This window comes from Lytechinus pictus, chromosome 11, assembly GCF_037042905.1.
Source record: "Lytechinus pictus isolate F3 Inbred chromosome 11, Lp3.0, whole genome shotgun sequence".
Classification (NCBI taxonomy): Eukaryota; Metazoa; Echinodermata; class Echinoidea; order Temnopleuroida; family Toxopneustidae; genus Lytechinus; species Lytechinus pictus.
The window spans coordinates 11,617,447-11,641,652 of record NC_087255.1 but is presented as its reverse complement, the minus strand read 5'-3'; the positions used below and the strand labels follow the sequence as shown (position 1 = coordinate 11,641,652).

General features: G+C 35.4%; 1 protein-coding gene across 3 annotated transcripts; it reads left to right on the top strand.

Annotated features, from left to right (window-relative positions):
* Positions 1-7,396: 7,396 nt before the first annotated feature.
* Positions 7,397-23,322, top strand: LOC129270815 (adhesion G protein-coupled receptor L1-like). Of its 3 annotated transcripts, XM_064106754.1 has the most exons (5): positions 7,397-7,615; positions 15,145-15,257; positions 18,382-18,624; positions 21,018-21,163; positions 21,473-21,899. In XM_064106754.1, the coding sequence occupies exons 1-5, from the start codon at positions 7,431-7,433 to the stop codon at positions 21,506-21,508; spliced, it is 723 nt and encodes a 240-aa protein (XP_063962824.1). In that variant the 5' UTR covers positions 7,397-7,430; the 3' UTR covers positions 21,509-21,899. The 3 variants fall into 3 exon arrangements, with proteins under 3 accessions (XP_063962824.1, XP_054764118.2, XP_054764120.2); XM_054908143.2 differs by having other exon boundaries at positions 21,018-23,322; XM_054908145.2 differs by lacking the exon at positions 21,473-21,899 and having other exon boundaries at positions 18,394-18,624; positions 21,018-21,294.
* Positions 23,323-24,206: the final 884 nt, after the last annotated feature.

Sequence of the window (24,206 nt, the reverse complement as noted above, 5' to 3'; positions counted from 1 at the left end):
GTTATGATGGTAATTCAACAGATACCCCCCAATTCGGCCAAAGTTCATTGACCCTAAATGACCTTTGACCTTGGTCATGTGATGTGAAACTCATGCAGGATATTCAGTGATACTTGATTAACCTTATGTATAAGTTTCATGAACTAGGTCCATATATTTTCTAAGTTATGATGACATTTCAAAAACTTAACCTTAGGTTAAGATTTTGATGTTGATTCCCCCAACATGGTCTAAGTTCATTGACCCTAAATGACCTTTGACCTTGGTCATGTGACATGAAACTCAGGCAGGATGTTCAGTAATACTTGATTAACCTTATGGCCAAGTTTCATGAACTAGGTCCATATACTTTCTAAGTTATGCTGTCATTTCAAAAACTTAACCTCAGGTTAAGATTTGGTGTTGACGCCGTTGCCGCCGCCATCGCCGCCGCCGTCGGAAAAGCGGCGCCTACAGTCTCACTCTGCTATGCAGGTGAGACAACAAATTATGAAGAGAATTGAAATCCGACAGATATGAACAAGCATTGCTTGCACTGACTTGAATAGAAATCAATAAAACTACATGGCTGCATGAGATTCGGGGGAGGGGTACATGTAGCCTAGGGGAGGAGACCCTTATTTATTTTTGCCTTTTTTGAGGGTAGGGGGAGGTTGGAGAAGGAAAAGGTTCAAAAAGTCAATATAAAACTGATGAATATATTATGGGTGTATAGTCAAAAATCCATGTGTACAGTCAATGCAATATTAAATTACTATAGGAAAACCTGTAGCTGCTATGACCCCACCCCCCCCCCCCCCCCGAGTAAGTAAAACATACATTTCTTATCTTTTGATAATTAAAAATGTGAAGTATTGTGAAACTTTTATGATTTTAAAAAGCCTTACATATAAGTACCAAGAAAATTATGCCTTTGAAAATCATATAGCACTGGAAAATGTTAATGTGTATTGTCAGTTACTGACAAGTAATGATAAAAATGTTCAAATCAAAGAAAGGAATTAAGAAAAAGAAAAAAGTTTTTCATTGAAATGTTCCTAAAAACTCGGGTATACTTCCACATCAAGCTCACTTTCATGTGAAGCCCTGCACAGAAGATACAATGCAATGATTCCACACATTTGACTTCCATGTGTTATCTCTATGGCAAATAAGTGTAATGTCAGTTACCGTAATGTCAGTTACCAGCATGGTTGTGGAAAAATTATCATAGTCCCCAAAAGACAAAAACGAATTTTTTAATATTTTGACACATCTTAACCTAGTAACGGAGGTATATTTACATATTCAAATTATTACTCTATCTACTCAGGGACATGAGATATTTCAATTTTAATGATCACCCTGAAATTGCATGTCCTTTTGCGTAATGTCAGTTACCGACACATTTTTGCTTGCTGATGCGTAAAAAAATGTGGTTACATAGGAAAACTTAGTATCAGAGTATACAGCAAGGTTCACTTTATTAACTCTTTCAAAAGCAAACTCCCATAATTTGTTGTTTTAGAGATACACACAATGAAAGGTGTGAAAACATTGTGCCGTGTAATGTCAGTTACCGTGAAAATGCCCATGTGTGAGATATGCAGAGTGAGACTGTTTTGATATTACAATTGATTTTTTTTTAACGGATATAAAACCGCTTCGTGTCCACATTTACACCTGTTCGGAGTGCATTATGATGTGTTAGTTTTCACAGTGTCTGCATGGCTGATTTCTCCGTAGAATTTTCGGTGGTTAGCTAGCATCGGGTATATTTACTTTGGTAAGGCTTCAGCATTCATTGACTGAAGTTTTTTTTAATGCTATTCATTTATATGGCTTCTTAGTGGGAAAAATATATCATACATTCTGCTGCATTTTCAATGGTTGGGCAAATATTTGAAATATCTCGTCTGAGAAGGTGCAGATTTTTGCAAGAGGATAGTATCCGCTCGAGGAGTAGAACCAAAAAGACAAGCCGTAGACCTAAACTGCCGTCCAATGACAAAAGGAAGCAACTCGGTGGAGTGAGTTTCTTAGTAAATGAGGAAAATGTATGTGAAAGTTTATATTGAGTTACTTGCTTTTGAAACATCTGTATTTCAATTTGGGTCTGTGTGACTCCAATCCCTTTCGCATATATAGAAAATAATCGCTAGAGGGTATTCATTTGTCTCGCAATCTACTATGGTCAACAAGGAAATTCGTGATCACTATCGCAAAAAGTGTTCACTAGCTTTCTAGGAAATTCGTGATCACTCTAAAAAAAAATGTTCACTAGCTTTCGAGTGCCGCTTTCGAATTTCCTAGAAAGCTAGTGAACACTTTTTGTGAGAGTGATCACGAATTTCCTTGTTGACCATAGTAGATTGCGAGACAAATGAATACCCTCTAGCGATTGTTTCAGTCTGCAATAATGAACCTATTTAGTATATAGAAAATATTCCAAATCAAGAAAAAAGTAAATAAACAAAATCAGATTTGCTTTGTTTTGTCATTGGACGGCAGTATAGTTGTTCTAGCCATTGGTTCACTATGACAACGTTCTTACTACCTCCCTAAAACTAGTTTAGTGGAAACTAGTTTAACGTGTAGTGAGAACGGTCGAAGCGATCTTCCAAACCGGTTAAGAAAACCACCTCGCGATGTAATGTAGTTTTTAAGATCGCTTTGCCTGGTTAAACTGGTTTTAGCGTGAGGATACAACCTACGCTGCGGTTTCGTATTTCGTACGAAACGTGCCAGTACAATGAGAGCGTTTCTATAGCAACAAGATCGCTTTACATGAAGTGATTTTGAAAACCACTTTCGTGTGATCATGTGGGAACGCTAGCAAAGCGATCTTCCAAACTGGTTTCCTGAATCGATTTCCAGTAAACTAGTTTTAGAAAGCGTAATGAGAACGGCCTCTATGTCAGTCATCGGATGACATAATAATCATGGTGATGCAGAAAGAAATGAAATAAAAAAACAAGTAGGGCCGAATATACAGGGCTATATGTTATGATGAATAGTTTGATAGACAATATATTCAGGAATGAGTCGGAGCGCACATGTAAAGTATATGGTGTAATGACTCGTTTTCTAACACAAATCTCTTTTCTTGCAAGTTCACTCGACTTGGACATTCATTACCACTCTTTATGGTTATAGCATTGTGCCCTATTGTTGAATCACAATAATATTAATACAAACTATTTTTGATCTAAATATAATACATGGCCTTTTTTATATACTGATTGATATCAAATGAGTGAACTATAAATTTTAAGTCCAACTGACATACATTCCTTTGAGCCATAGCGGGTGATGATATCAATCCTGTATTTCGTTGCATGGCTCAAGTACCAGTACAAGTTCATCGTATTGATGTATGATGGATTGAATTACGTCCGTGACTTTATATGAAAATCATGCCATGGTTAATAGTGCAGTAATCCTATAACAAGCATTAAAAAGCAGAATTAAAGCTGTTCCTTTTTTTCAACCTTCAGATTTTAATTGTCAACGTGCACCCGGAATGAACTTGACTATGAAAAAAAGAATAGAAAGATAATAAAGTCTTTATGATATTCATGGCCGTTGGGGCATGCTGTTTGTATACTACTACACAATTAGCTCCATGGCACTCCATGTTCGCCGTTCATAATACCCCGTACCAGTTCATTACGTATTAATGAGGAAAAGATTGAAAAGAGTCGACTGTATGGCTGGGAATCGGCGCCGAGCCGTAAGGTTCAGGGAAAGTTCATCCACCTTGGATTTAAGAAAATTAACTGACAGTATGAGAGCACGTTCTTTGTTTATTTATAATTTTTTAGATAGATATGTCATTGACATATTGACGTATTGTATTCCATTTTTAGTCACTGTATTTCAAGAGGTTTCAGGGTTCTTCATCTATGATATTTGGTAGAAGGGTACTTTGACTGCTGTGTGTCCAGCAAATTATATAATTTTACTCCATGAAACCATGTTCTTTGTTTATTTTTATATTTTAGAAAAATATGTCATTGACATGTTGTATTCCATTTTTAGTCACTTCATGTTTTCAGGGTTCTTCATCTATAGTTAGAAGGGTACTTTGACTTTTGAGTGTCCAGCAAATTATATTTTACTCCATGAAACCTTGTTCTTTGTTTACTTTTTAATTTTTGATAGATTTTTTATAGATATATGTGATGTCATTGATAGGTAATATTAAGTATTATATTCCATTCTTGGTCATTGTATTATAAGAGGTTGTTAAGAGTTCTTCATCAGTGGCATTGGATAGAGGGTACTTTGACCGTTGAGTGTCCAGCAAATTACATGTAAAATATAACCATGAGAGAGATCACTTATAAATATTTGATTAATAGGCCTACTTGTTACTGGTAGACACCTGTTGGGACTTGGGAGTGTTATATGAAAGTATCAATTTATTGGAACACGGGACTGATGGGAGGTTATATAACTAAGGCTATCCTTAGTTGAATACTGGTCATATATATAAGTCTATCCTTAGTTGAATACTGGTTATATATATAAGTCTATCCTAAGTTGAATACTTAATTAGAAATGAAGGTATTGAATATTGTCCCTGACTATTGCATCATAATTATCAGCTGTACAATTTTATTTGTAGTAGGTTTTTAACAGTACAGAACTGTACAGAACCTTGTGAAAAGTGCTTTCATGCTGATATTGCGTTAAATCATAATATGTTGATAAGTCACTGTTGAAATTGAATTTTAGAATTAAATTTATTCCCAGCAAGGAGATGGCTTGATTTTTTATGTCTGATCAAGAAGATTTAGTTGGTATACAATCATTTGTAAATTTGATATTGTTCTTATGCAGTGCTAATACAGGCAACTACTTTGAATAACAAACCAGACATAAATTATGACACACAGGACCCATCATGTAAACACAAGCTAAATGGATTTGTTATTTTTATATTACCCTAGCCTAGCAACCCTTCAATTTCTAAGACAAAGAACATACAAATGCTGACATATTATGATTCATTTTTCATTCATGTACAGAGACTGTTGATGACAAAAATTAGATCAAATTTAGAATGCTTAAACAATATAGGCTTAGTTAACTCATATTGTCAAGTAATTGAGAAGGACTTCTATAGCATGCTGTTTAATCGATCAGACAGAAGATCAAACACTTTGTAAAACGGCTCGGGCATGTGTCACTGAGGTAATTCAGTCTGCAGACGTATACCTTGAAGTATATGTTAAAAGGCTTGTAACCTACCTAATTGCTGTAGGCTTGTAATATAGAGTTCATTTGGAGAAGCTGTATGAAGTTCAAAGCTCATAATATGAGCAAACAGATGATTGTGTAAACATTGTAGACACAGAAATTCCATGGTTACCCAATGTTACATTTGAAAGTACATCGGCTCACTTGTTGATCTTGTGCATATTTATCAAGGGTAGGTAGTTAAAAAGCTTTATGTCATTGCAAAGTTGTTTCTCGCACAAAATGAAAATTTGAGAAAATCTTGAAAATCATTGAAATGCCTTGTTACTTCTATTACTTATAAGCCTCAGGACATGGATTGAAAACTTTTGAACGATTTTAGATTGCTCTCATTCCCTCCCCTCTTCCAAAAAAGGTTGAATCGTGATTCAAAATACAATGTCCAAATTGCACTTTTCCTCTGTAATGTGTGTGAACCTGCTGTAATACAAGAATGTGGAATGATTCAGGAAATAATAAGTTCATTGTAAAATTTCATCTCTTGCTCATAATGACTGAATCATCATCATGCCCCTTTGCTTCATTCAGACCTCCAAAATCCAACATACGGGCCGTCTGCACCAGCCCAAGTTTTCAAATGAGCGCGCTATTTCTGATCCAGCAAATTATCCCGATCTGAACAATCTCGAGATTATTTATAATGGAGACACAATTATCGTGCTAGTTCACTGGATTAATCTTGAGATTGCGATCACAAGTCAACTTGGGATTATTTGCAAAATAGCGTGCTATTTTACGAATTATCCCGCTAATTTGCAGGTGCAGACGCACTCGGGATTATTTATTCACGGCGCCAGACCGTAATGCATCGATGCCTTGCTCGAGCAGGAATTGCTCTTCTTGCGCTGGTGGTGACGGGGTTTCTTGAATCTCAAGATTAATCGCGAAGAGGGCCGATCAGGCTAAAATCTCGAGATTGAGCGAACTCGGGCTGGTGCAGCACTGCCTTCATTTCAGAGCAATAGAAAACATGCGAAAGTTCACAATCAATTTTCTTTGCACATAGTCACATACTACAAAAACAATTCTAGGGGAAGAGGGGCACAGCCTTGAGTCCTTCCAGGAATTATTCCTGGGAATACTGATATTCATTTGCCATAAGATCATACTCCCGGGGGGGGCACTCAGTATATAATGCATAGTGGGTATGTGCCGCGGAGGGGACCCCCATTTTTACACTCAAATTTCCGTTCCAAGGCATAGCATTTTTGTCTTATTGAGAAAAAGAACAAAGAAAGCCGCTCCAAGGCATAGCATTTCCTTCTTATCGAGAAAAAAGAAGAAAGAAATCCGCTCCAAAGCTTCGCATATATTTCGTTACGCCGTTCCGGTCGCGTTGATTTGCTACAATTTTGGTGAAAAGCGGCCGTAGAGCGCTTTTCGACCATCGCCTAAGCGCGAGCGCACCCGGCGGAGGCCGCGCTATAGCTGCGTCATGCACGATTGCCCGTTCCATAGGGATGCATACGCACTCACAGAGATACGGAGATCCGTTCCGAGGACCCCCGTTTCACAAACATTTGTAGTTCCGAAGCCCGTTCCGAGGACCCTCCTTTTTACAATAAGCCCGCTCCAAGGCCCCCGTTTTTTGCCTCGCCCGCGGCACACCCCTACCACTTTTTTGGTCGAGTGCCCCCCCCGGGATCATACTACCTTGAATACAAGTTTGTAGTGTGAATGGTTCGTCTGGATGGATAATGTACCGCTGTAAGATTACTAGTCATCTCAACCCTCTTGTCAGGATTAATTAGAGAACCAAAGGATAAGAAGGGGACATACCTGTACCTGTATTGCTTTTTATCCTACTAGAACTTTTCTTGTTCATTTATCGCCCTTACTTCAGCATTTTCCTCAAGTCATTTTAATATTTTATATTTTCTGCTAGTGCACTACATGTATTTTCTTATTCCGTTCATTAATATGATATAGCTGTATAATTGTAATTGATACCTTTTTCGCCCCAAAATCATGTTTTGTTGGTTCTCCCAATTTATGTGAAATTTTCTATTTTACATATCACACAAAACTGGTGACTTTGCAATTAACACTCGGAATTCAGTAACTGTTTTTGATTATTCTGATTAGAATATGTTTTTTAAAACCTACCTTTCATCACTTCTCTTTTCGTTTCAATTTTTGTAATTGCAGCTAGCGTACCAGGTTTACGGAGAAGACGTCAGTCAGGTATGGAAAACCTCTTCTACACCAGTGTATGCGAGAGCAAAACAATGGATTTACGCTGCCCCGTTGGATTCGTTATTTATATTGAATCGGCAAACTTTGGGCGTACGGACAATGTAACGTGTACGAGTGGGCCTGTGATAACCTCGGAGTGTTTTTCAGACAACGCCAAAGAAATCGTTGCCAATAGGTAGGTAACAAGTGAAGTTTTCTTTTTAAACGTCTATTTTGCACCTTGCCAATTCACTCATATTGTCATATTCCTATTTCATATTTCAGTTTAAAAATATCATAATATTACTTTCATACTTCCATTCCATTTGAAGCTGATTGTGGCAGTTGGTTTCAAAAGTCATCATTCACTGCTAAAACGTTATTTTAATTTGCTAGGTTATTCAAATGTATTAGTGCTCTTTTTCTGAGGACTAGTATTACTAGTATCAAAGTAAATTTACCTGGTATCAATATACATTTTGCACTTGGATTCCATTTTGCATACTTATTGTTGCTATGCCTGAAAAACCTCTGGCAAACTATTGAATAATTTTTGTTAAAGATGTGTTCACTAATACACAGGTCAGTTGTATTTTTTGTTCATTATTCTTTCCTTTTCATAATTTCTTTACAAAATATCATTGAATATATATATGACTCATCTCATCATCATTGTCAACCATAGAATATATGATCATGACAAAATTCTTGGGGGAATTCCTGGGCCTGTTTTCATGAAAGCGTTTTAACTCCAGGGACCCGTTTCATAAAGAATTGTCTTTGCACAGTTTCTATAACAAGTTTGCTCTCAGCCAATCAAATTGAATGAATTCAGTGAATTTGTTATGGTAACAAGTTTTATGAAACAGCCCCCAGCTTTGATGCCATCTATGTGGAAATCCAAGATGGACAATAATCATCTGTTAAAAGACTAAGCTTTACCATTCCACGTGTCTACATTTTGTCCAATCAACCCACTGTCCAGCTTTGCTTTCCATAAAGATGGCAGTGAGATCACGCTTTCATGAAACTGCCCCCTGCTTTTTCATAGTTGCACAGATACTCTCTAAATTTCAAGGATTTGAAATAAATCCTGGTTGGCTGTGAATAGTGAGCAGCCAAATATTGGATTTATTTTTAAACTTATTGACTACACTAATCTCAGAATATATAAACTCAAATCTTTAGCTTTATATTTAAATCAACAAGTTTTAAGTCCAAATCCAATTTTCAGCTGGTCACTTCTCATTTGGATAAATTTTAAACTCTTGGAATTTAGAGCATAAATCTTGAGAGAGATCAGGATTTGTAGCTGAGATTAATCAAGTAATCGACTTGTTGAAAGATAATTTCAACAAAACCATGAAAGAAATCGTAATGACCATGCATGAATCTGTGGCTGTCCTGTGAGACCACATTCTGCTTGGTTTGGCTTTGACTTATTCGACAACGGTCTTTGTCACATCTACAAAGATGTTGGGAGAAAAAAGATTATCGAACTTGGAACTCCTTGCCTAAGACCGATCCATTGTAATGGCCAAAGAAATTGGGACAATTCATAATGGGAAAATTTTAAAGAGTCATCAGACAGAAGAACAGAAATGCATACACATGATGGGATGTAAACAGAACCAGGTACAAGGTCCATTTTACACATATTAACATGTTTACATTAAAACACATTCATCAAGACATGACTCATCTGGTGCTGGTCTGAAATCTGGCCTTATCTCTACCAGCTCCTAAGATATTCTTGCCAAGATTAATTATGTTTCAAGTATTTTCTTTATCTTTGTCACTCCATCTATCCATAGACAATCAGGCAATTTGCATGTTGGTGATCTGATTAACACTTAATAAAGAGTCTCATTAGTATTAACTTATTTAAACAGAAGAGATTGTGAATTTCTGTGAATTAAGATAATACAAACATTGGTGGCGATCCAAAGGGGGGGGGGGGGGGTGGTGGGATATGCCCCCCCCCCGATTTTTTAATTATGAACAAGAGCCAATGGGAGAGGTTCGTCTAGCCCCCCCCCCCCCCAATGGACCAAAAATCTTACGAAATCGTTGCCTATGGATATGAATATATAAGGACAAGGATACATACACATTCTGATGCAAAGTTGCAGACACTTATTCAGTTGATGTTTGAAATTAAACTATTTCAACAATTTGAGAGAAATCCGCATGTCTTTTCCATTCTAATAAGAAAATAACACAGAAAATGCAAACATGATATCCATATTGTAATATACCATTTGATCAGTACAAAATTCAAGGAGTTTTATCAGCAATTGCCGTTGTTATTATTATCATCACCTTTGGTCCCACTTAGAGGGGCTTCAGGATGCTATTGGTAGAAAATATTTGTTACAGTGAGTGACTAATAAATACTTTATCGGATTTATCCCTTAATCCTGGTTCCATTTTGGTAGACTCCAAAGAGCAACCAATGATAAGATGTTTGTTTATAATAGACAGTGCTATTTAAGATATTTTACCAAATCTAATAGGATGTGGAAATTCATATAGGCAGGCCTAAATGTTAAAACCGATTTATCTTGACATGCATGTCATATCTTAAAGATTAGATAAGATAATTCTTGGAGCCAAAATATATAAGATAAGCTTACATTGAATGGATGATGAATAAAAGATCAATAAAACAAAAAAGTAAATGACATGAACCAACAAACATTCTTACTGAAAAGTATAGGTGATTTCGCCCTCATGGCAGCGTAAATGGCCCTTTAATTCCAAACATTACATGCTTTGGGGCTACTGCCTTTTCAAGAGTCACCCCAAGATCTGCCATAAAAAATTTTCAGGAATATTTTTTTTAAAATCAATTTCTACATATGGCAGAATATTGATATGTGCATTTGCTCATTCATTGCACCAAAAAGTAGCCATTAAAATTAAAGAAACCTCAATGTGAAGAAAAAATAGCCCTTATAAATGAATATTTTCTCACCTGAAAGGATGACATCAATCAAGGAGTCAATTACATAAGATACAGAGATTGGGGTTGCATTTAATGTTTGAACTTGTAAGTAACCTTTGTTAGATCCAGGTGCAGATCCGGGGGGGGGGGGGGGGATGGGTAGATGCCCATTTTGGAGTAATTTTTTGCTCAGTCAGAAAATGCCCCCCTCCACCCCCCAGTTAATTCTTGATCTGCTTCTGGACTGACCTATGTCCTTATTTTTCTTGCAAATAGATAAATATTATTTGATGTGTTTTATTTGTCACTACAGCTGTGTTTTAGTTAGATTTCACAAAGAGCTTATCAGAAGATTATTAGAAGAAAGTTAGAAGTAAAAAGAAAAAAAACACAATTAGAGACTTACACAGTGGATTGTTTGTATTACATGTAGACTTGAAATACATTGTAGATTTTACCAGAGTTGCTAATATTTTGCACAACAAGGAATACCAGAATACAGTTGAATTATCTTTAGATCATAGACATTTAAATCTAATAATTTTTTATGGAATATGTTGTGAAGGTTTCTTTTGTATCAAATATCAATTAAAAGATTGCAAGACTTTAAAACCTTTATATTTCACACTTGTTTTATATTCTTATGATTAACAAAGTTTGAACAATTAAAAAATTATTAAATAGAAATGTTCAATCGCTCTAGAAAAATACAGTATAAATTGATCGTTGCCATTTAAAGTTCAAAATTTTTTGGTCAAAGTTAAAATATTACCTGATCAGTTCTTTAGTAAACCAAAACATTAAAATACCACTTCAGGGGGGTGTTTCACAAAGATTTAAGCATGACTTTGAGTCTTACTTAAATGCCTAGTTGTATGCAGTATAAAAAGCATTAGCGCATTAGTCAGATCATGCCAAGAGAACGCGCACTACTGCGTATTGATCGATAAGATTGCCCGTTGCATGTCATGTACGTGTCGGCCTTTAAGTGCGACTTAAAATCATATTTAAATCTTTGTGAAACATTCCCAGGTATATGTATATATATATATATATATATATATATATATGCTTTCACATTTCAACAGTCCATGTGTGGCTTGTAAATAAAAAGGATACTGTTTGCATCTAACTATGTAACCTTGAACTCTTTGAGTCCTAAGTTGCAGTTGAGCTAATTAGCCGGTGTAATTAAAGCAGGGGTCTTAATAGGCATATTAATTAGATATGGGGTGCCAATATATTGCTCACATCAAGTATGGCATTGACCTTCCAATGAGTAAAGGCTTTTTTCTTTATTATAATTTAGTGGGAAAGGAAATTGGAAGAAATATGATATTGGGAAAATAAAAATACCATATCTAGTCGTCATTAATAACTGACTTTTCAAAAGTTTCTCACATTGTAATGGTGCTGAATTTAAAACAAGAAGACCAACTGCCTCATAAACAAAACTGTAAAGGAAACTCATTTTAATACTAACAGGTTGCAAGGATGTGATGTCTATACAATGAAAACATTGTTTGAAACCAACATTTCATCAGGAAAAAGTTATGTAATTAAATATAATTTTACCTCTTTATTCAATGATTAAATGAATATATCTTTTGCTTCTCTCATAAAAAGTAATCATATCACATTATATTGATTACACGTTAAAGCATAATAAATTACTTGAAAGCTATAAGGAAAAGTTCCATTGTAATTTACTTTGTCATAATATTAGGAGTACTAATTTTTAGATCCTCTTTGGTGTATTTTTAATAACTTACAATTGCCTGAGACTTACTCAATGGAATGAGCACGCTTTCCCTGTCAACTCAAAATAAATTATCCCTTTATTGCCTTCTCTCTATTAACAGGAATCCTTCCTCAAAGTTCTTTGCCCCATAATGAATAGATCTAATTCTTCTTTTGCTGTGAAAAGGGAAGAATCATATTTGTTTTTAGAAATTTGAAATAGGCATAAATGAAGAAAATGTTACAAGAGAAAAATATAGTGTACAAAGAAAACAGGGCTGATCCCCCCTTAAATTTATTATTTAGTAATTGTAATAAATAATTATTTATAAAGGGCTGTTTTTCTAATTTCCTATTTGAAGATGCTTTAAAATTACCCCCAACTCTAGCTCCTTCTGTTGTTTCCAGCACTTGTTGCATTTAAGGAGTTAATCCAGGGGCGGATCCAGGATTTTCTTAAAGGGGGCGGCACATTCTTTTGGAGGAAAAATTTGACAAGAAAAAAAGGGAGGTTTTAGCCCCAAAAATAAGGTCTTCACTTTCAAAAGAGGGGGCACACCTCTTAATGGCATTTTTACATTACAAATTTTAATGTTGCTTCTCAAAGGGGGGGGGGGGCACGAGCCGGCTGTGCTACCCCCTGGATCCGCCAGTGAGTTAATCCATGGGTAACCATTCACCTCACCTGTGTCAGGTGCAACGTAATGTGGATAATTTTCTTGCTGAAGGAAAACATGCCATGGCTGGCCCAGGGATTCAAACACAAGACACTCTGTTTGAAAGACCGAGGGTCAGACCATCAGACCATGATGCCCCCAGAACTAAAGAGAAATCAATAATTTATGTATTGTGATGTATGATGCAGTCTGTTTGCAAGCCATCTTTCAGTGGAGGGGGGGGGGGGAGCGGGTTGAGAAAACCTTGATAGTTTGTTGACATTTTATTTGTGGCTTACTATACCTTGCATGCTCAGTGGATAGTATTGTTGTTAGGATAGAAGTGAAAACATTTAGGCAGTGGGGACCACATGGACAATATTATACATTAACAATGATTTAGTTGTTTAGCACATTCAAACATAACTTTGATATTAAGAAATATCATACACTTCACGAGAGAACATCAAGGGCTGAACTTTGGTGTTCACCCTTTCCTATTATATTCACATTTCACAACTCTTACACTTTTTGGAGGAATGAAATAGTTCCTCCGAGGTTAACTTAATTTCCCAAAATGAGAAATCATGTTCTGATATTTGATTTCACTTTCCTTTAATTGTATTTCACAGTGTTTCGATTTGGGATCTGACTTATCATTGGTATAATAATATCTGTAATTTCTCTTTTTCTTGTGATCTTTAAATTTCATAGTATAATTTGAAATATTCTTTTCCCCTTTTTTTCCTCAAAGGACTTGACCTTTTTATAATAAAACCCTTTAAAATTGAATGCACTCTTCCATCTCTCTGGAATCTCTTCCTAACTTAACTGATGATTTTCCCTTTTCACCTCTCGACTGGCCACGCCTTCTTTCTGCCCCGCCCCCCTCCTATCCTACCCCCTGACTGGTTGCCCCACCCACCCCTGTCTCTTCAGTTGTAACAACCGTGGTACCTGCACAATCCACGCCACAATGCAATTATTCGGCGACCCTTGTCCGGAAGAGCCCGCTAAATTCCTTGAAGTCAAACTACGTTGCCGATTACCCAGTGAGTAACGAACAAAACCGGAATGAAACGCCTCAAAAAAAAAACTGAATGTTACTAAATCCAAACTGCATGGGGAAGCGGAATGCCGCCTCTTGCCCACTGACTGCATGAAGAACACGAGGATCGTTTCGGCCAGTCGGTCTTTAGATTGCATGCCACGCTGTCGTTTGAACATCGAGCGACAGCTGCACAAATTCTGGCTGAGCTGAGTGTAACTAACTTGATTACGGCATCGTCACTTTCTATCATAACCCCACTAATTCACCAGCCTCTTACGAATGTCTATGCATGTCATTACTAACGACTAATATCTTGACTCCTTATTAGGATTTTATCTCTGTCCAATCATTCTTCTGTTGAGGATGGTGAAGATGACAAGAATTCAACAAGAATACCACATCGTTCAGTTACAAGGCAACACAATAATACACCATCGTGAATTTTCTCTTTCTCTCTCCTATTCTTTCTCTTCTTCTCTCTCTCTTCTTTTCTCTCCTCTTATCATCCTCTTATTTTATCCTATTCATTTTTATTTTCATATCAAAATTAGCCCGAATTAATTACTACATGAATACATGAACAAGTTTGCGTGAACATTTAGTGTTATACATATAAAAATCAGATTGAAAAAGTGTTGTTTTAAATAGTCTGTCAAGACTTTCTTCATTCCTTCATGTCTCAGGGCCTCTTTTGTATTTACATTAATTAAGAATATATCCGAAACAAAAACAAACAAACAATCATGATTTCAACAAACACAAATAAATAATTTTCTTCCAAAGAGTAGGACATGGCCAAAAATACTTACGATTCACCCTTAATACAGGTATTCAGTAAGTTTCACATCTTATTAGTAGAAACAAAATCTGATATTTGAATGCACAGCATAAAGCACCATGCCTTGCCCACTGTTGCAGTTGATGATGGCCATTACTTCAGAGTACTTCCATAGTCTCATTTCACAGCCCTTGCTATAATACTTTGTCCCTTCAAGGTCTGTGGTCTCGAGACTAGTTTAGTTCCAATATGTTTTGTTTTATTTACCAACATCGAGACAGCATATACACATCAGCTTAGAAAACCATTATGAAATGTTAACACAAATTTGTCATTTACCGGTGTGTTTAGCTCAAAATTAATTAACTCACATACTGTTAGCTTATAGGTGCGTAGAAAGAAAATTCTATATCTATTTCAAAAAAGTGTAAAAAATAGTAAATCACCACCAGTTGTAGAAATGCTGTATATTGTTAGACCCAATGGAATGCTTTCTTAATTTGCATGTCTCTTTTTGTTCCCTAACAAACTTTAATTTTACCACTCCGACCAGCTGCGACGACAAGTCCTCTTGTTCAATTCAGACTACGGATGCGGTTTTTGACAACGATTGCCCACCCGGCACTCAAAAATATCTCGAGGTTTTGTTTGCCTGTTTAAAAGTTCGTAAGTATCACCCGCGGGTTCATGTTTTGTCTTTCCACGTCCCTGTGTTTGAGTAGTTATTGATTTTTGAAAATTGTTTTCTTTTGCAGTATTTTGAAGGGGAAAGGATATTGCTGAATGCTTTAGAAAAAAATGATAGTAACAAGATTTGAAATCAGGGTCCCTTATCACAAACGTTAAAGATTGATTGTTGAGCTCATTATCATGATTGAATACATTGATCATTATATACTGTATGATGACTCGCTATTTTGTGTAACTGGACCCTTATCATATTTCCAAAGAAAACTTTGTTTAACGAAATTTCTTGACTGCAATATCCCCAAATATAAATGTGTATTTAGGTGTTTCATAGAGCTGCTTGTAAGATTGGGGAGACTTTACGAACAACTGGTGATCCTGTCTTGTAAATTATATTTACCATTAATGTTCATTGGTGATTATTTAGCGCGTAAGAAAGGTTCACCAGTCGATCGTAAAGTAGCTCTTTACTTACGAACAGCTTTATGAAACACCCACCTGAAATATCTTACTTGCGTATCTGTTTTGTGTTGGTTTTTTGTCTACTTGTACCTTCTTTCCCCCTGAGTGATATTTAGAAAGTGTTTCACTTGAATAAAAAATGATAATGAAACTCTCTCATGAATTTAGTGTTTATCTTGTGAAAAAACTCAATTGTTATCCACTAAAACAAAATAATGTTTGTTTGATAAACATTTGATGTAAAGAATAACAACCCTCATCCAAAAGAAAGGAATTAAAAACATGATTTGAGTTTTTATTTACAAAGACTTTTAGAAGTAACAACTGATGCCTTCTGAATCAATGTATTAAAATGTCTGAAAAAATAATTGTAATTTATCAGTCTTATTTTGTATTAATGATTGTTATCTGGGCTCCCATAACATAGAGGTCTGTAACAGATTGATAATATGAAAGAACAATTGTGATTGGTTCTTGGTCAGTGTTATGAATAAAATGTGCATGTTACACTTATCTTGATTGGCTATTGCTGTTAAGTGATTAATTGCAAACCTTTGTGTTATGGAACCCTGATTTGTATCAATATGTAATATTCTCTGATTTGTTTTTAATAACATCTATTGTGTTTCACATATATGTTTTAACTCTGCTAATAATTGTTATGACTAATGAGTTCTCATGTAGCAAAATATATAGTATCTATTCTAAAGCATGATTTCATGCATATCGTAGTTGTAGGATTCTAAAACCCCATTTATTACTGAATAATGTTGTCTAATTCCTATAGGCCTATTATTATTATTACAGGGATCTTCGTGGGCTCTGTCTTACAAAGTCTTTTGACTGATCCAAATGAAAAATATGGAAAGCGATCAATGTCAGAATTATTCAATTTGGAAGGAGCATTGGTCAGAATAATGATGCACACTCACAGTTTGTCATATTAAAATACTTTGGATGGAAACATGTATACCTGTAAAGTGCTTAGAGACGTCGTTCCGATGTATTAGTTGCTATATAAAAAACGGAATATTCTTGATGTTTTTGCTGGCTCTCCATAGTTATTATTGATTGGATCAATCACAAACTCTTTGTAAGATGCAGTCCATCATCAATATGTTTATTCTCTATAATGTCTATTTTCTATATGCATGTTTTATTGGGTGGTCTTGTTCAGTTTTTGCATATAGAAGTAGTTTTATTGTTATTATGCATGTTTAGTGCGTGGAGTATATGCATGAAGTAGACATTAGTGTTTGGTATTGGAAGTTTCTGGTGTATAGTTTTTTTATTATCAGCATGCTATTGGTGGTTGTACTTAAATAATATGAGAACATGATATTTTTAGAATACTATGGGGGTGTACTATATATTTTAGGTAAGAACTAACTATTAATCTTTGAACATTTTGTGTAATACTGGTAATGAATTGAAAAATATGGACATTTAAAAATAGCTTGACTACTATTTTAGTCCCATGTGGATATCTATGAGCAGAGCAAGTGCTGTAAAAAGCACCGAAGCCAACAATTCTTTGAAGCTGTTATTGAAATGGAAATAAAATATTAATACTGTATTTCAAATCACAAGGAGGCACAAGCTAAATCATAATCTCCCTATTGTTTTAGTGGTACACTATATCCAATGGATTTTTAATATGTATAGTGTAGTATGTATTTCGTAGTATATTCTCAACATACAGACATTATGTACTTCATTTATGGTGAGGGGTCTATTGACAATAGTAGGTTTCATATTAAAGAACAACAGAAGATAATTTTGAATGATGAACATGACCTCTCTCTTCTATTTTCTCTCAAATTTATCACCTCTTTGTCGTGATCAAAAAATCATTTGGTGAGTAACATGTCGCAGAGCAGATAGAGATATTTATTTATAAATTTAAACTATTATATTATATGCATACATGTAGAATATAGGTGTCGAATATCTCTTCAAAGATGTAGATTAAATATGGACCTTGTCTAAAATGAACAAGAATTAGATAATGATAATAAAATTATGCTGAAAACTTGTAATGTGGCATTTTTTAAAGTCAGACGTCACTAAGAAATTTATATTTGACAGATATTTAGAGTACGATGTATCTGTGTCTATGTTGTAGAGTGATTTTGGTTTTGACTTTAATTCTTTCTACCTTAACACCTTTAAATGATTTTAAATTTTATTTTGTTCCTTCTGTCATCTAACACAAATTTGAATAACTTAACTGTTTTTGTAACTACCTAGAGCAAAATAAATCCCAAACTTTTGTTTTGTTAGAATTGACCATTTGTTTCTTTCTAATAGATTATATTTTTTGTTAATTGAATTAAGATCGACCAATGTGATATTTGACATATTTCGTATTGATTATGTCACAAACTTAATTTATTATTTTGTTCATATGCAATATTGGTACTTACATGTACATGTAGGCCTACCTGTTTTGAGCATCAAAATATAATGTGTGTTTATAGTATTGTGTTTACTTTTGTGAATTTGTTGAGGGATGGAAGAAAAAATAGTCATCATAATTTTGATGTAATATAAAAAATACAAATTTAATTAAGTGTTTGTGCCTAACTAGTAGTACGCATACATACTTATATTATTTGTTTCTTTTCCTTCACCAAATTAGCAACGACAATAGCACCACCCACCACCCCTGCAAGAGAGACTACAACAGTCACCACAAAATCACCCACCCCACAACCCCGCGAGAGGACAAAGCAACCGATCATCATTACTCAGTTGCCTAACGATGCTACCACGCTCTTACCAGATGGTACTACCACCATGCTGCCACCTGTGACAACCAAAGCAGCAACAACAACAATCCGTAGGCCGCCTACAACAGCAACAACAACACCATCAACAACAGGTGTGTGTATAGTACTCGTAACAATTTTGTGCATCGACGGATTGTGATAGAACTGCTAATACAGCATGGATTAAAAGTGAATAGGGCCGTCTGCACCAGCCTGAGTTTTCAAATTAGCGCGCCATTTCTGATCTGGCAAATTATCCCGATATGAACAATCTCAAGATTATTTGTAATGGAAACGCTATTATCGCGCTAGTTTGCAGGATTAATCTTGAGATTGCAATCCCGAGTCAACTTCGGATTATTTGCAAAATAGCGCGCTATTTTATGAATTATCCCGCTAATTTGCAGGTGCAGACGCACTCCGGATTATTTATTCACAGCGTCAGACCATGATGCATCGATGCCTCTCTCGAGCAGGAATCGCTCTTCTTGCGATGGTGGAGACAGGGTTTCTTGAATCTCGAGATTAACCGCGAAGAGGGCTTATCGGGCTAAAATCTTGAGATTGAGCAAACTCGGGCTGCTGCAGCACCCCCTAATGAAGTCTTTGGAACAAGTTGACTTGTGTGGGAATAGAAAAATCAAAGAATCAACAAATCTTTGAGTAAAAGTGGACTAACAATAAGAAAGTTAGCTCTATATTCAAACGCTCATAACCTTGTTATTATTATCCATTCAATCTTCCTCAAACTCTCATTTACATGTTTTTTTAATTATCTCTTGTACTTGAACACGACTGGTTTCAAGGGTTTCATTCTTTAAAAGAGAGACAATAGTGAATAGACAGGCCTAATATACTAAACAATATGAAAGCAATCGACATACACAACCGGCTGATGAAAGGTGTAGGTTTAGAACAGTTACAAGGATTAATAAGTTGAAACTATCATGATCCTACAGCACTTCATTGTTTGAGGGCATTTACTTTAATATGACAGTGCCGAGGTACATGATATGTATTGAGATTGCAAATATGAAACTGAAAGCTTATGATTAGATTTTCTTTAATGTTGTCTGAAAGAATATTTCACTTTCAACATGTGCACTCAAAACCAAATGATCATGCTTCCCAGTGTAATAATGAAAATAAATTGGAGGGGGGGTGTCAACTTTTTTAATCTGGAAAGTATCTTTCTTAATTAGTGGGACCTCTGTTCAGTATTACACTTTATACACTAAAATGGGTAAGGGAAACGTCAATAACAAATGTCACAATTTAATTTCTGTCTGAAAGTATGAGATAAGATTTGGTACCCCATCGCCTTTCAAAGACTAACGAGGAACACTATTAGTCCAATACCTTGAACAGGGGCAGCGGAACTGTTTTGAAAGGAGGGGGGGGGTGCTGACCGTGCCAAAACTCACAATCAGACGGTCTGTTTTACGTTTTTGTACGGGTGTGAAAAAAGTGGGGGGCTGCAGCCCCCCGTGTTCCGCGGCCCCTGATGAACGTTTAGAACTTTTATTGTAATTTGTATTTGTAAAACTCCATTGTTTCATGATTTGCAGGGAAGTGGTTGTTAGAAATATTATTCAATATTTAGAATGTATTTCAAAAATTCTTGCTCACACAATAGTTTTCATGATGAAATTATCTAAACTTTTTGAGTTGAAGCAAGGGTCACTTACTATTCTAGAACAGATCAAACTGCTATTGAAATCTAGTCTGGAGGCAGTATAATTCAGAAGGCAAGAAAATGGCAAAAAGGATTGAATCTGTCCTAATAATAGAACAAATAAGAAAATTTGTTTAGGGAAGCTGTTAAAAAAGAGTGTGATTGAATTGTTATTGTGATCTTTTGCTCACTGGTGGTCGACGACGCAGAATTTGGTGCGGCGATGTCCCGCACTTTGGGTATTGTTCTTGTTATTTCCATCACATTGGCACCCTTGCAAGATATGTCAGGTGATGCCCAATGGATGGTGATCTTTTGCTCACTGCTCCCGCTGTCCTTGGTGAATTCATATGGATCTGTAGCAGAGTAAAATAGGAAAAACATGCCAATAGATGAATATCTAATGAGTGAACACATATCACATCATGAAACAATAGTGTGAACAAATATTTTCTTCAGTAGAAAATACCTTTCAATTACACTAACAATAGCTTTTTTGTCTTCAATAAATTAATGACAGTTTGATAGGGAATATTCCAACGAGGAAAGCGATGAGAAGGAGCCTTTGCAAAGAGATACAAGAGCTATTCACAGACAAAATATATTGGAGTTAGAGAATTTAGTAGTCAAGAGGTTAACCCATCCATACTGGAATCAGATTGTTGGGGGTACAAAGTCTATGGGAGTTACAGAATTGATTAGTCAAAGGGTCAATATGTTAGAAGTTGTTTCTTAATCTTAACCCAAGCTTTATATCTAGAGTCTAGATCTTTCATTTAACAAAATATTTAATGATTTCTAATTTATTTTATATGTTTCCTTCAATGGCAGTTGTTCAAACCACCAGAAAACCTGAGTTCTGCATGCCAATAGTTGTGAGAGGTGTCCAGTGGGAACATGCTCCAGCAGGTACCATTGATGTGCAGGCATGTCCACCAGGTCATACAGGTAAGTCTGTGGGTCTGTTCAGACTTCATGTAAAAGTCATAGGCCCGTATTCTGAAGTCGGGTTTAACTTAAACTCAGGTTTAAAGTTGTGGTTTAAGTATGGATAGCCAATTGTTAAATCTCTAATAGTAGAGATATCATAATTCAGCTCATTTGGCTCTCAAATCATTCATAATTGTCTAGGAAGTATAAATAGATGATTGTCTTCACCATTGATGAATCAGGAAAGAGCACAGTAAACATAAAAAACATACAACTTAATAAAAATTTTGACACTTTTGGCTTCCCATAATTTTAACACAGAGTTAGACCATGGTCTTAGTTAAACCTGACTTCAGAATATGGGCCATAGTGTTAGTCCACGAATTACTTGAATATGAAGTTCAAAAGTGAAATGATAGAGAAGGGTGTTGGGTGATGGGTGTTCGGTATAGGAATGATACCAAAGTCTGCTTCAGAAAGAGTGCTTGGTGTAGAAATTATACAAAAGGGTGTTTCATGAAGGGTGTTTGGTGTAGCAATGATCCAAAGTGGTGTTTTGTGAAGACTGTAAGGTGTAAGCTGAAGTGTTCATATTCAGAATTTAGGTTTGAGCTACAGTCATGTTTGGATGTAGGTTTATGTCAAATATCTAGGTAGAAATTTAAGTTTCAGCAAAGTTCTGAATTTAGGTTTGTTTTAAAGTACGAGAATGAGGTATTGTGTAATTGTAATAGACACACGACCCGATAATTATATCATGCAGTCAGAACTTTTGAGATAAGTAAAAAAAGAAAAAAAAAGTAAAGTGAATTGGAACAGAAAATTGTTTTGAAGGAGTGTCAATATATCTAGGGCAACAGTTGTGCACACAACCTGCTGCCCCAGTAATATAAACATTTAATGATTTGTCATATATTAAAGAAAAGTAATATCAAATATCAAAACAGCCAAATATTTTGAATAAACAGATGTTTCTTAATCTAAGAAACAGGAAACTGAAAATAGATTTTTAGTGAAACTCTTGCCAAATAAAGAAATATCATCAAGCAAATCATCACTGGTGAAACATGGTAATCATGATTGACGATGAAAGCCAAGGACAAGAAATAAACTTTTTGGTCCAATTTGATTATAAAATATATTGAAGGATGTATAAGTTGCCAAGTGAAATGGAAAATACAGTGATTAGAAAATGAAAGATTGCCTTTTTAATGAAATATAATGAAATGTGGACATAAAAAAATAATATTTTGGCTATTTGTGACTACCCAGTTCTTTTCAATGAATTAGATAGAATAGAGCTACTAAATTTTCATGACATTGTTTCATTTGAGATATTGATATAATGGAGGATTGCCCCTTTCAAGTTTGCATTAGCTTGATAAATATATAATAATAAATAATATGGATATAAAATACTAGTAAATGTTAGTTAATAATAACTATACTATGTATATGAGACTTATGCTTTTGATTATTTATTTTTCATTTAATCTTTCCATCCCAACAAACTGGTATAAGTGTCTCCTATTAATCCTCAAAAATTTTCATAAAATTCTTCTCTTTTTTATTTGATTCAAAGATCTCTTTACAAACTTTCTCCTCTCGTATTCGATCCCCTGAAAAATGAAACTCTTGACAAGAATCGGCTGTTTCTGCGTCAGTCTTTCCAGTGGTTGAAACTTTAATCGATGAAGGTGACGTCTTTGGGGGTGCTGGTAATTTCCTGTCATTGGGGAAGCACGGTGTGATTAAAATCAATTAAGAGGAAGATGGAAGGCTGGATTCTTACGTGAAACTGACTCTATCAAGATCCTCTGTATTCTAGCAATCAAATGATATGTCAGTTTTACCTCTCAAAATAGGGTATTTCGGGAAGCAATGGAAGATACCTGCAGATAAAACGTCTTTGTAGGAAAGCTGTTTAACGTAAGGGCCTACTTGTGATAGATGATAAGTTAGATGATGGAGTGCAGAGGAAAAATTTATTTTTACTAAGTGTGAAACTATCTGATTTCCCCCACTTGCACATCCATGGGAAACAACTGTCATATCAAGCTTCCACTGAACCCACCCCCCCAAAAAAAAATTTTTATCCTATCTTTTACATATTTCAGTTTTTCTGAAGGAAGAAAAAACACGATTTTTGAAAACATTTTGAAGAAAAGGATGAAGGTAACATTTGCTGAAAGTCCATTCCTGTAGTAAAGAAAAAAGAGAAAGAAGGAAATAAAGAATGATTTTTTAAAATGTATTGGAAAGAGTAATAAAGTATAAAAGGGGGAGGGACAGATACTCGCCTGATTAGTGCCTCTCCAAGGTGTCCGAGATTTCGGTAGTAAAGTGTGCTACAGCAAATATTATGTAGATCTTGCCTGTTACGCTGTGCGCGATGTTTACTCATGCGCGGAGGTGAGTGCAGGGCTATTAATCGTCTATATCGCCAGTTAAGCCCAGGCTAAATTGACTTTTAATTTAATCCACTTGACATTTAAACTAGGTTTCATATCGTTTTCATTATTCGAAGGTAGAAAATATATTAGAAATTTTACCCTTGCCAAGGCCTTAGAAACTGTCTGAAAAGTTTCCTGACATTTTTCTGATGGCTTCTACGTTCTCTCTAAGAATATAATTCACCGAGAAAGTTGCGTAACTTGACCTAAGTGATCAATGCGAATGTCACGTCAAGCATGAACATATGAGAGAAGCATGATGACTTTCAATGGAATCCCCTTTAAGTACCAAGCTAAGCTTTGGTGCCAGAGCAAGTGTGTATAGTAGAGAGAAAGTTCATGGTAAAAATAACGGAGTAACTCATCACTTGCGTTTAGTTTAGGAGTTAAGCATTTTAGCCCTTAAGGGGTTAGACCCTTCGAGAGGAAACAGAGACTTGTGTGTCGTTGACATGGTGTGTTGATGCACTTTGTAGCGTAGCTTAAGAGGACATGTACCCCTAATCATGATTCTTTTTGTAAATATGTAAATACAATTAGAATAATTTAAAAAAAAGAAAAGAGATACAAAGAAGAAGGGTTAAGTGTGGAAGATTTCTTTTAAGTTGTTTGGTTAATTCTTTTTATCAAGTATATG